At 42.3% G+C, this 14,403-nt stretch overlaps 1 protein-coding gene across 1 annotated transcript in view; it reads left to right on the plus strand.

The window, feature by feature from the left end:
• LOC148146854 (uncharacterized) overlaps positions 1 to 14,031 on the plus strand; it is a 42,885-nt gene extending 28,854 nt beyond the window's left edge. Inside the window, exon 2 of the mRNA XM_087996865.1 lies at positions 13,917 to 14,031. Within this exon, the coding sequence (XP_087852991.1) occupies positions 13,917 to 14,031 (115 nt within the window). The remainder of the gene's footprint in view (positions 1 to 13,916) is intronic.
• The last annotated feature ends 372 nt before the right edge of the window (positions 14,032 to 14,403 follow it).

A 14,403-nucleotide genomic window follows, 5' to 3' on the forward strand; every position in this document is an offset into this window, starting at 1 on the left:
GCTCCGCTCTCTTCACAATCCCCAATACCTGAAAACATTCATTCATCCCACATCCCACCAATGACTTATGGTATAACTTCATTGGTGCTGCTTCCCTCTTGTGGGAGAATCTATAACGAGGGGTCATTCTTTAAAAATAATGGTTCCTTGTATAAAGCAAAGCTGAGAAATGTGTTTTGTTCCACTGAGAGGGCTGTGAGTCTTTGGAATTCCTTTCCTCAAAATGGAAGTGGGTGCAGAATCTTTCAACATTTTGAAGGCAGAGGTAGATACGTTCTTGATCCCTGAGGTGAATGTAAGATTACGGGGGGAGACACAGGAAGGTAGAGTTGAGGTCAAAATCAAATCACCCATTATCTTTTTGAATGGTAGAGCTGAGTAGCCTAATCCTGTTCCTTGTTCGTATGCCAACCATAGCCTCTTCTTTGGTGTTCCCACATGGTAGAGCTGCCAGGCTCGCTCTGGCCAGCAGCTGTCATTGGGTGGGAATTCTACTCCGGGGTCCTCATTCCAGGGTAAGGTATCATTGGTGGCCTTGTCAATGCCTGATTGACATTAGACCCGGAGGGCCTTGCCTTGAAGAGCCAGTATGGAATCATTGCCGACTGTGCAAAAGATTAATGAGACCTACATCAACAAGATTCCACCCACGATCACTCATTCACCACAGATGTTGAATAAAAACAGCAGTCTGGTCTTTGGGTCAAATTTGGCTGCTTACAGTCCTTGCAGGTTAAAGCTGCTATATAATGGCCAAGCTCTTTTCTGAAATAACTGTTTTGTTTAAGAATGATCCACAGGCGTTCATAGGCCCATTTCACTCAGTGATCCCATCTCTGTGCTGATGATAAACATTCCTCACTGGTGCTTTTATCCTTTCACCTCATCAAGGAATTTCCACGACCACTGCCCCCCCCCCCCCCCCAGTCCCCAATCATTACTGTTAATTGAACCCTTGACCACATCATCCATTTTTCCTGCATTCCAAGTCTCACCCCTTCCATTTCCTCCAAGCATCACAATAGGATCCACTTCAACCTGGTGATCATTCCTAACAATCCACAATCTAGATTAGATTAGATTACTTACAGTGTGGAAACAGGCCCTTCAGCCCAACAAGTCCATACCGACCCTCCAAAGAGCAACCCACCCAGACCCATTCCCCTACATTTACCCCTTCACCAAACACTACGGGCAATTTAGCATGGCCAACTCACCTGACCTGCACATCTTTGGACTGCGGGAGGAAACCAGAGCACCCGGAGGAAACCCAAGCAGATACAGGGAGAGTGTGCTAGTCTCCCTGTTTGGGATTTCTGTCAGCAGGAAACAAAGTTTGAAATAAAAAGCAATAGCGGAATTCTGCTGTGTTGGGTTCGGCAAAGCCTTCACCTCCTGGGCTTGTACAGAGTCCCTTGACAAACCAATGACCCCTGCTCCCACTCAGTAGCTGTCAGAACCATGGCCTTTATTTCAAAACAAAATTGCTACATTGCATGATATTTTGAGCAGTGAGGCAAAGTAGATTTTTCCCAGAAGGTTAAAGCCATTGAGAATGATCCCAGAGCAAAGTTTGTTTTTGGAATTGATTGAGTGCAACATGAAATTATTGTCGAACCATTTACCGAGCTATTTCACTCAACAGGGCATTGTGGATGAGCTAAGGCAAATCACAGAATATTTCTTCTGATATGTTGTGGTATCAATCCTATTTCCTGGATTGAGAGGTGCCCACGAAACTAATCAAAGTGGGCTTTTTGGGAAAGTCTGCTATCATTATAATATCATTTGACAGTATAACACAAATGACTGTAGTCATGGGCTGATGTTGACAATTAATAGCTACTAATTCTGCCATTGTGGTTCACTGGGCTAACAAGACCTCATTGTTCCAAAACAGCTGCTTTTCTCAATGTCATTTTGGAAGCAATCCATAGTGTCAGTGGAGATACATAATTATTTCCACTATTTCATGCTTTAAAAATCATAATGTGCTTTATTGGCTTGAAATTAGCTGTGATAAAATGTCAAATGGTCCTACACTTAATCGATTTTACCATTGTTACAGTATCAGTTGCCATCTAAATGTTTTTCAATAGTTCAAATTATAATTATAGTGATAAAACTATGAAATCATGTAACATAATTAATTCCTTCACGTTTAATTATATGTTTTAATTAATAATGGATCACTGGGCATTCATTGTTAAAGTGGAGCTGTAGTCTGGTGCTTAACTAATGTGTATGACAGAAAAATTACCAACTGGGAAATCGGGATACTGGAATCATCAAGATACAAAATCGGAATTTAACATAAAGACAGAGTGACATTAAGTGTTGTTTAAAACATTGTATTGCTGCTGTTTCAACCGTCCTTTTCGACTGACCGATTATAAAGATTCGATTGTTTTTGACAAATATATAAATTGATTCTTCAAAACACCACTTTCTGAATTAACAGTAAGTACTCAAAATAGCCTTGCATGAATATAGTCTCAATAAATGTGCTCTAATAATATGATTACATTTTAACGCATCCCTAAACTAGGGACACTCCCGCCAAGAAAACGTCTTCTTTTTCTGTTTTACTGCAGTTACTGAATGCGTTCACATTTCATAAAAACTAACAGCTGATCTCTAGCCCTTCCACTCTTGGACACCTCATATAGTGATGTGGAGGTGCTGGTGTTGAACAGGGATGGACAATGTTAGAAGTCAGACAACATAGTGGAGCATTTCACCTGACAAAGGGGCAACACTCTGAAAGCTTGTGATTTCAAATAAACCTATTGGACTATAACCTGGTGTTGTCTGACTTCTGACATCTTCACACAATGGCCCTCCTCACCCACTGCCTCCCAACTTACTCATCCTCCCACTGACCCTCCTGAACCACTGACCCTCCCCACCAACTGACTCCCCTCACTCACTGACCTCCCTCACCCACTGACCCTCCCCACCAACTGACACCCCTCACTCACTGACCCCCTCACTCACTGATCCCCTCACTCACTGATTCCCCCTCACTCACTGACCTTCCCACTCACTGCCTCCCCATTGGATGGAGTCATAGAAATGCAGCAGCATGGAAATTAAGTGCAGGAGTAGGCTGTTCAGCACTATAAGCCTGCTCCACCATTTATTATGATTGTGACTGATCATCCAGCTCAATGACCTGTTCCCAGTTTTCGTCCTATCTTTGATTCCTTTCGCCCCCAAGTGCGATGTCCAACTTCTTTGTGAAATCATAAATATCTTAGCCTTGACTGCTTTCTGTGGTAGTGAGTACCACAGGCTCAATAGTCTATGAATGAAAAGGTTTCTGCTCAGCTCAGTCCAAAATGGTTTACTATGTGTCCTCGCTGTAACCACTGGTTTTGGACTCCCTGGGCATTGGGAGCCTCCTCCCTACATTGAACGTGTCGAGTCCTGTTAGAGTTTTATAGGAAATCACCCCTCATTCTTCTGAACTCGAGGGAATATATTGAGGACAAAAGGGTAACTAGGGAGAGAATAGGGCCCCTCAAAGATCAGCAAGGCAGCATTTGTGTGGATCCACAGAAAATGGGGGAAGATAATAAATGAATATTTTGCATTAGTATTTACTGTAGAAAAGGATATGGAAGATATAGACTGTAGGGAAATAGATGGTGACATCTTGCAAAATGTCCAGATTACAGAGGAGGAAGTGCTGGATGTCATGAAACAGTTAAAGGTGGATAAATCCCCAGGGCCTGATCAGGTGTACCTGAGAACTCTGTGGGAAGCTAGAGAAGTGATTGCTGGGCCTCTTGCTGAGATATTTGTATCATTGATAGTCACAGGTAAGGTGCCAGAAGACTGGAGATTGGCAAACGTGGTGTCACTGTTTAAGAAGGGCGGTAAGGACAAGCCAGGGAACTATAGACTGGTGAGCCTGACCTCGGTGGTGGGCAAGTTGTTGGAGGGAATCCTGAGGGACAGGATGTACATGTATTTGGAAAGGCAAGGACTGATTAGGGATAGTCAACTTGGCTTTGTGCGTGGGAAATCATGTCTCACAAACTTGGTTGAGTTTTTTGAAGAAGTAACAAAGAAGATTGATGAGGGCAGAGTAGTAGATGTGATCTATATGGACTTCAGTAAGGCGTTCGACAAGGTTCCCCATGGGAGACTGATTAGCAAGGTTTGATCTCGTGGAATACAGGGAGAACTAGCCATTTGGATACAGAACTGGCTGAAAGATAGAAGACAGAGGGTGGTGGTGGAGGGTTGTTTTTCAGACTGGAGGCCTGTGATCAGTGGAGTGCCACAAGGATCGGTGCTGGACCCTCTACTTTTTGTCATTTACATAAATGATTTGGATGCGAGCATAAGAGGTCCAGTTAGTAAGTTTGCAGATGACACCAAAATTGGAGGTGTAGTGGACAGCAAAGATGGTTACCTCAAATTACAACAGGATCTGGACCAGATGGGCCAATGGGCTGAGAAATGGCAGATGGAGTTTAATTCAGATAAATGCGAAGTGCTGCATTTTGGGAAAGCAAATCTTAGCAGGATTTATACACTTAATGGTAAGGTCCTAGGGAATGTTGCTGAACAAAGAAACTTTGGAGTGCAGGTTCATAGCTCCTTGAAAGTGGAGTCGCAGGTAGATAGAATAGTGAAGATGGCATTTGGTATGCTTTCCTTTATTGGTCAGAGTATTGAGTACAGGAGTTGGGAGGTCATGTTGCGGCTGTACAGGACATTGGTTCGGCCATTGTTGGAATATTGCGTGCAATTCTGGTCTCCTTCCTATCGGAAAGATGTTGTGAAACTTGAAAGGGTTCATAGAAGATTTACAAGGATGTTGCCAGGGTTGGAGGACCTGAGCTACAGGGAGAGGCTGAACAGGCTGGAGCTGTTTTCCCTGGAGCGTCGGAGGCTGAGGGGTGACCTTATAGAGGTTGACAAAATTATGAGGGGCATGGATATGATGAATAGACAAAGTCTATTCCCTGGGGTCGGGGAGTCCAGAACTAGAGGGCATAGGTTACGGGTGAAAGGGGAAAGATATAAAAGAGACCTAAGGGGCAACTTTTTCACACAGAGGGTGGTACGTGTATGGAATGAGCTGCCAGAAGATGTGGTGGAGGCTGGTACAATTGCAACATTTAAGAGGCATTTGGATTGGTATATGTATAGGAAGGGTTTGGAGGGATATGGGCCAGGCGCTGGCAGATGGGACTAGATTGGGTTGGGATAGCTGGTCGACATGGACGGGTCGGACCGAAGCGTCTGTTTCCATGCTGTACATCTCTATGACTCTCCTCATACATCAGTCCTGCATTCTCTGAAACCAGTCGGGTAAATCTTCACCGACTGCACTCCCCCTTGAGTAAGAACATCATTTCTCAGATAAGTAGACTGAAATTGCACACAATATTCCAGGTGTGCTAAATATCTGTATAATTGCAGCAAGACATCCCTGCTCCTGTACTCAAATCCTCTCACTGTGAAGGCCATTTACCTTCTTGACCACCTGCTGCACCTGAAAAATGTGTTGCTGGAAAAGCACAGCTGGTCAGGCAGCATCAAAGGATCAGGAGAATCGACGTTTCGGGCATAAGCCCTGCACCTGCTGCACCTGCCTGCTTACCTCCAGTGACTAGTGTACAATGACACCCAAGTCTTGTGGCATATTTCCCTCTATCAATTCACAGCCATTCAAATAATTCATCTGATTTTGGAGACTGTATCATTTGTCTACATTGTACTCTAACTGCCAATCACTTGCCCACTCACTCAACTTGTCCAAGTCACACTGAAGCATCCTCTTCACAGCTGACCTGCCCACGTAGCTTTGTGTGGTCTGAAAATTTGGAGATATTAAATACACTTCCCTCATCTAAATTATTAATGTATATTGTCAATAGCTGGTGTCCAGCCACTGATCCTGCAGTATCCACTGGTCACTGCCTACTGTTCAGAAAAGAATCGTTTATTCCAACACTTTGTCTTCTGTCTCCTAGCCAATTCTCAATTCATTTCTGTACATTACTCCACTCCCATATACTTTAATTTTGCACGCTAATTTCTTGTATGTCAGTCTTCTGAAAGCTTTCTGAAAGTCCATATAAATTAAAATATTATGAATTCAGCTGTCCTGGACCTCTTATTAATGGATTTTTTTTTCTTAAAGACAAAGAGAGTATTCACGGTGTTTCAGTGCAGGTGTTCAGCCTTTACAGTGATAGAGTCATAGAGATGTACAGCACAGAAAATACCCCTCAGTCCAACTTGTCCATGTCGGCCAGATAACCCAACCCAATCTAGTCCCATCTGCCAGCATCCAGCCCATATTCCTCCAAACCCTTCCTATTCATATACCCATCCTGATGCCTTTTAAATGCTGTAATTGTACCAGCCTCCACCACTCTCTCTGACAGCTCATTTCATACATGCTTCACCCTCTGCATGAAAAAGGTGCCCCTTAGGTCTCTTTAAAATCTTTCCCCTCTCACCCTAAACCTATGCCCTCTAGTTCTGGATTCCCCCATCTCAGGGAAAGATCTTGCCTATTTACCCTATCCATGCCCTTCATGATTTTATAAACCTCTATAAGGTCACCCCTCAGCCTCCGACACTCCAGAGAAAACAGCTCCAGCCTATTCAACCCCTCCCCATAGCTCAAATCCTCCAATCCTGGCAAAATCATTGTAAAACTTTTATGAATCCTTCCAAGTTTTACAACATCCTTCCGATAGGAAGATCAGAATTGCATGCAATATTCCAAAAGTGGCCTAACCAACATCCTGTAGAGCTTCTAACTCCTCTACTGATTTTGGTTGTATTTGTAACTTCAACTTTAAACTCAGATTGATGTATGACTGTTAGGGGAAAATGAAAATTACACACTCATGCCATTGTCATTTTTTCAGCCTTTAGCACCCATGTACTTGCACTAACCTGTCGTCTTGACCAGCTTTTACTGCACATATACTGCTACCATGTGACGTTTTTATAATTTAGTATGTATAACATAATCCACAGAGAGTCAGACATTTTGTTTAGACAGATGCCTTGAAGTTTACATACAATACTAATTATTTACACCATTTCAATATCGCACACAGATATGCACATATAGCCTGGGTTCTGTGCTTACTGACATTACTGGACATTACATGTGCACAGTTGGATGACAACACTGAATGTACATCACAGAGACTGAAAGTGAGTTAGTATCTTTATAGTGAAATGTCACATGCCTTTATATCATGGAACTGTCTTAAAGCTACAGGACATTCTAGTCTGTAATTTACATGATAATGCAACAGAAGTAACTGACTGTCAGTGAGCAGGTCATTCTTGAGTAAGTGCTACTTGATAGCACAGTCAATAACACCTTCCATTACTTTGATGATGATTTTGAAAGCAGATTAATGGGACGATAATTGGCTGGGTTGGTTTGTCCTGATTATTTACGTACAGGAGTTACGTGGATAGTTTTTCACATTATTGAGTAAATGCCAGTGCTGTCCCTGTGCCAGAACAGCATGGCTAGGATCACAGTGTGTTTTGGAGAGAAAGTCCTTAGTATTACAGCCAGAATGTTATCACAGCCCAAAGACTTTGTGGAACCCAGTGCCTTCAACCTTTTCTTGATTGCATGTGCAGTGATATGAACTGGCTGAAGACTGGTATCTGTGATGCTGGGGACCACTGGATGAGGCTGAGGTGGATTATCCACTCAACACTTCTGGTTGTAGATTGCTGCTTCAGTCTTATCTGTGGCACTGATGATGCTGAGCTCTTGAGTTATTGACAATGGGGATTTTAGTGGAGTCTTTTCTGATGAGTTGTTTAATTGTCCACCACCATTCATGGTTAGATGTGGCAGGACTGCAGAGCTTAGATTTGATCCTTTGGTTATGATAAAATAACTACTTCAGCATTTACAAGGGTGTTAGACCAAATTTAACTAACATTAGGAGTTGAGATTAGATATAATGAAGGAAAAGAAGAGATATATTAGATAAACAAATCAAACTGAGAGGGGCCATGATGCATGAGATCTGTGTATTTCAAAGAATCTATGAAAGAAATAATGAAGATATTTTTGTATATCTTTAAGTAATCACTTGAAAATGGTTTGATGCCAATGGGCTGGGAGATATCATTATACTCAGGTTTAAGATGGGTGATTAAACATGTCCAGGAACTATTGATAAATCAGTTTAACATCCATTATAGGAAAATAATTGAATCCCTATTAAATGAAAGCAAATATTTAACAATGAATAGTCAATATGGATTGCAAAAGGAATGTTGGGTGGCATGGTGGCTCAGTGGTTAGCACAACTGCCTCAAAATGCCAGGGATCTGGCTTTGATTCCAGCCTCAGGTTCTGTCTGTGTGGAGTTTGTATGCTCTCCCTGTGTCAGTGTGAGTTTCTTCTGGTGCTCCAGTTACCTCCCACAGTCCAAACATTTGCAGGTTAGGTGGCTTGGCTGTGCTAAACAGTGCAGGGTTAAATAGGTTAGCCATGGGAAAGGTCGAAGGGTGGGGTGCCCTTTGGAGGGTGAGTGTGGACTCGATGGGCAGTGGGGATTCTGTGTTTTACTTAACTCATTGAATTCTTTGTGAAGATAACAGAGATCAGTCATTGCTGGTGAAAGAGGTTTAACATTCCTAGATTTCTAAAAAATCCCTCAATAAGGTACCAAATGGATTCATGAATAAAGTCAGAAAGTATAAAATCAATGGATTAGGAGCACAAAACAGGGAACAGGGATAGAACTATTCAGAATGGCAGAAATACATAGGTAGTGCAGGCACCGCCACTGTTTAAAATTTATATTAAATATTTGGATTTTGGAATCAAAAACACAATTTTGAAGTTTACAAACAACACCAAATTGGAAAGGATGATCAATGCCAACAAGGAGTGAAACAAAGTACAAGAGGAAATGACTAAACTTAAAGAATTGGCACTGAATTCCAGCATCACTGAGGTTATACATTTTGGCAAACAAAAACAAATCCAAAGAGTTGAGCATGTCTACTAGGCTGGCACACTCCAGGGCAGTTCTAAGGATGTGCTGCATGATTGAATGTGCCATCTTTAGGATACACTTTCAGGTGGGCATTAAAGATGGTATGGCAACGTTTGAAGACGACAAGTAAAAGTTTCCAATAATTTCAGCTCGTATTTATTCCTCAATCAACTGTATTTACCAGATTCGTTGTTTATCTTTTTATGGAACTTGCCTGTGTGTAAGTTGCCTGATTCCTCACCTACAATTCAACAAGGTCTACACCATCATTTGTGAAGTTATGACAATGCTATGGCTTTAACAGATGTTTTATCCTGAATTTGCCTTTGTTTACGAGATGTTACTATAATGGAACAGTTACTGTTTAGTAGTTGAATAATCTTTTATTCTGTTAAGTTTTCCAATAGAGTGTAGTTATTCCAATGTCTTCTTTCTTTTCGCATATTTTAAATATAGTGCATGAATAAAGTGTATTTTGCTCAACATTGAGTGGGTTTGGCCAATTGAATTGTATCTGGAACGCAACCTTCAAAATAAGAAAATGCTATGGGCAAGACTACTTTCTGGATATATTTTGAGGAGGTTTGGTCTAGTCCGTAACAAAGTGCTTTGGTACTTTTTCAGGTTTTGGAACAACTTGCATAAATGTACATTCCTTCATTTTTAATTTCCATTGTTACACCAGCTTGGTTACTCCAAAAGTATCATTCTTCTTTATATGAAAAGCAATTAATTTCAAATGTTAACAACTATTGTTACACAGTATAACTGCATTAGTCAATTCTTCATTTACTGCATTAGGAAAACAGTGTCACACACCATCACTTAATTTCCTTTCCATGAGGAATCAGCTCCAATTGAATTTCTGTGTTACACTGCACATGCACTAACTTTAATGAACATAGCATTTATGACATTTATACTACTATTTTGTTCACTTCCACCACAATGAATACTCACTAAATTCACATTTGTATTGAAGACTACTTGGAGAGATAAATACACAGCAGCAATTCTGTATAGAAATCATGCAATGATATTTGAAAAGCAATGTAATTTTTAAAAAATCACATCATTTTCACAACCAATCTCCTAAATGCACAATTGTTATTACAATATATTGCGTATGCTGTACTTTCCATTTTTGCTAAAGTCAGAGACACTTCTAGGCCCATTTGACGCTATTTCACAACCATTTCCACCATGTCAACATAAACCCAAGAAAAAAGGTCTGGATGCCCTTCAGAACTTAAAGGAAGTGCAATCATCCACAAACTGACTGCACAACAATTTCTGTATAACATACCTTAAATGTGCTGTGCCATGGAGAAAGTGAGGACTGCAAATGCTGGAGATCAGAGTCAAGAGTGTGGTGCTGGAAAAGCACAGCAGGTCAGGCAGCATCCGAGGAGCAGGAGAATCAACGTTTCAGGCATATATGCTGCCTGACCTGCTGTGCCTTTCCAGCACCATACTCTCGACTCTGTACTGTACCATGGTCTAGTAGTATGATCGCTGGACTGTTAATCCAGAGACCTATATAATATCCTGGGCACTTGGGTTTGACTCACATCACTGCACGTGGTGTAATTTGAATTTGATTTTCAAACAAAAACCGGAATGAAGTGTTTAATGAATACACAAATCCATTGTCAATTGTCAGAAGAACCCATTTGGTTCAATAATGTCCCAATCAGGAAGGAAACTGCCTCCTTACCTGGTCTGACCTACATGTGATTCCAGACCCACAGCAATGTGGTTGACTCTTAACTGTCCTCTGGGCAATTAGGGATGGGCAATAAATGCTGGCCTTGCCAGTGACGCCCTCATTCCATGAATTAATAAAAAAATTAAATTTAGTTGCATTTCAAGAAACATAAAAACTCCAGCCTGTTCCATCATCCAAGCCTAATTGAATCCATTCACCCACCTATTCTATATGTTTCACACTCTTCCTAACAAACTATCAGTGACAGCTTTGAATATTTCAATTGGTTCTGTTCTTAGAATGGCTTTGTGCGAGTAATTTCTGGGAAGGTGGGTATACTTTAATGTTATCTCCTGGAGTGAGTTGGAAGGTGAGGTGTTCATTTCGTTGGTGATGGGGGGTGATACTGCTGCAGATGGGACCCAGAAAAATCACACCTCTGCATTTATCAGTATTTACTGTGGAAAAGGATATGGAAGATATAGACTGTAGGGAAATAGATGGTGACATCTTGCAAAATGTCCAGATTACAGAGGAGGAAGTGCTGGACATCTTGAAACGGTTAAAGGTGGATAAATCCCCAGGACCTGATCAGGTGTACCAGAGACCTCTGTGCGAAGCTAGAGAAGTGATTGCTGGGCCTCTTGCTGAGATATTTGTATCATCGATAGTCACAGGTAAGGTGCCGGAAGACTGGAGATTGGCAAACGTGGTGTCACTGTTTAAGAAGGGCGGTAAAGACAAGCCAAGGAACTATAGACCAGTGAGCCTGACCTCAGTGGTGGGCAAGTTGTTGGAGGGAATCCTGAGGGACAGGATGTACATGTATTTGGAAAGGCAAGGACTGATTTGGGATAGTCAACATGGCTTTGTGTGTGGGAAATCATGTCTCACAAACTTGGTTGGGTTTTTTGAAGAAGTAACAAAGAAGATTGATGAGGGCAGAGCAGTAGATGTGATTTATATGGACTTCAGTAAGGCGTTCAACAAGGTTCCCCATGGGAGACTGATTAGCAAGGTTAGATCTCATGGAATACAGGGAGAACTAGCCATTTGAATACAGAACTGGCTGAAAGATAGAAGACAGAGGGTGGTGGTGGAGGGTTGTTTTTCAGACTGGAGGTCTGTGACCAGTGGAGTGCCACAAGGATCTACTTTTTGTCATTTACATAAATGATTTGGATGCGAGCATAAGAGGTACAGTAAGTAAGTTTGCAGATGACACCAAAATTGGAGGTGTAGTGGACAGTAAAGAGGGTTACCTCAGATTACAACAGGATCTGGACCAGATGGGCCAATGGGCTGAGAAGTGGCAGATGGAGTTTAATTCAGATAAATACGAGGTACTGCATTTTGGGAAAGCAAATCTTAGCAGGACTTACACACTTTATGGTAAGGTCCTAGGGAGTGTTGCTGAACAAAGAGACCTTGGAGTGCAGGTTCATAGCTTCTTGAAAGTGGAGTCGCAGGTAGATAGGATAGTGAAGAAGGCTTTTGGTATGCTTTCTTTTATTGGTCAGAGTATTGAGTACAGGAGTTGGGAGGACATGTTGCAGCTGTATAGGGCGTTGGTGAGGCCACTGTTGGAATATTGCGTGCAATTCTGGTCTCCTTCCTATCGGAAAGATGTTGTGAAACTTGAAAGGATTCATAGAAGATTTACAAGGATGTTGCCAGGGTTGGAGGATCTGAGCTACAGGGAGAGTCTGAACAGGCTGGGGCTGTTTTCCGTGGAGCATCGGAGGCGGAAATGTGACCTTATAGGGGTTTACAAAATTATGAGGGGCATGGATAGGATAAATAGGCAAAGTCTTTTTTCCTGGGGTCGGGGAGTCCAGAACTAGAGGGCATAGGTTTAGGGTGAGAGGGGAAAGATATAAAAGAGACCTAAGGAGCAACTTTTTCACGCAGAGGGTGGTACATGTATGGAATGAGCTGCCAGAGGATGTGGTGGAGGCTGGTCTAATTGCAACATTTAAGAGGCATTTGGATGGGTATATGAATAGGAAGGGTTTGGAGGGATATGGGCTGGGTGCTGGCAGGTGGGACTAGATTGGGTTGGGATATCTGATCAGCATGGACAGGTTGGACCGAAGCGTCTGTTTCCATGCTGTACATCTCTATGACTCTATAACTCTAAGTCCTTGATATTAGGAGGACTGGTGGTCAATCTACATGTCATCTGCCTTCTGAGGCCATTAAGTGAACAATTCATGTCATGGCCATCATTAGGACTAACACAAAGGCATATAAAGACTTTGTCGTTTTGATCTTTTCAAGTGGGACTGAAATATGTCAACTCTCAGAATGCCAGCATCGCTGACAGTCCCCTTATTATCGATCTGTCAGTGCTCCATGATTGGACCAGATTAACAGCTCCAATCAAGGAACTCATTTTCTATGGGGACCACTGGCTGACCTTGTTACTATCACTACATCCCTCCCCTCAACAAGTTCGAGGACATAAGCCGGTTTCGTTTCTTGGAGACCCTTCCAGGGCATTTTAGCACTGGGTCAGGTTCCTCTGACTTGGAATCTGATACAGGCAGTGTGTAATACACGAAAGCTTGCCTCTTGCACCAGGAGTGCCTCAGTAGAATTTCACTCTCTTCTTCCAGGGACAAAGGCATCGATCCTGCTGCATCCATCATGTCTATCTCCGATTCTGTGTACTCATCAACACTTTATGGATCGCGTGAACCCACAGGGTTCCACCAGCCTTTGACTGTTCAGAGGTTCAGGGCACATTTACCTCCCACACCATTTACAAAGCCGTGGCTTTCATATTGTTCACATACTTGTTCAGGACCATCGTGCCTACCTGGACTTTATACATCACCGAACCCGATCTTGCATCAACCATGCCTCTTACCCATGCAGGGCGATTTTTGTGATTCTTACACCAAGCTTTGTCCCCTGTATCAAACTGCCTCTCTCATTTGGTGGACTCTCGTGTTTGGCATTGGCCTTTCTAATGCCGTTTCACCCTCCTCCCTTTCCTAGGTCAGGAAGATCAGACTTAATCTGGTTGGAGTTTTCTTCCCATTAGCAACTCTGCTAGTATTATCCCTGTACTGCATGCGGATGGTGCTATAATCAAATATGAACCGGAACAGCTCAGTATCTAGTGAGGCCATAGGCTGTTTCTTAAAGTCAGCCTTCAATGCTTGGACTGTTCTTTCTGCCAGGCCATTGGATGATGATGGCGTGAAGCAATATATGCTGAATCCCATTCGACTTATGAAGAAACCAGAAGACATCTGTGGAATGGGCAGCACTGGTTGTCCTGACTTTGAAGCCTGAGGAGTTGTCTTGCCTTTGTGGAGATTTTATGGTAAACCGCGTTTTTCAGCCATGGGGTCAATAATCTTAGTCATTTACATGCCCACTCAAAGTGGTTGAATGTGCATAGAGTTCATCCATCAAAGAGGGGGATGATGAAAAACTGGGCACATCTTATGCAAGGACTCTTGGAAGTCCTGGACATAGATAAGGGGCCATCATTTGCTAGCAGGGAATTTGGGTATTTCCGAAAGTTGAATGGGATTCAACATATATTGCTTCATTCCATCATCATCCAATGGCCTGGTAGCAAAACCTCACGGCTCTTAAACTCTATCCCCCTGTTAATGAAAGCCAAAACACCATATGCTTTCTTAACAATCCTATCTACTT

Source organism: Chiloscyllium plagiosum, unplaced genomic scaffold (genome assembly GCF_037043375.1).
Source record: "Chiloscyllium plagiosum isolate Xiang-an unplaced genomic scaffold, Cpla_swu_hap1 HiC_scaffold_18, whole genome shotgun sequence".
In the NCBI taxonomy this organism is placed as follows: domain Eukaryota; kingdom Metazoa; phylum Chordata; class Chondrichthyes; order Orectolobiformes; family Hemiscylliidae; genus Chiloscyllium; species Chiloscyllium plagiosum.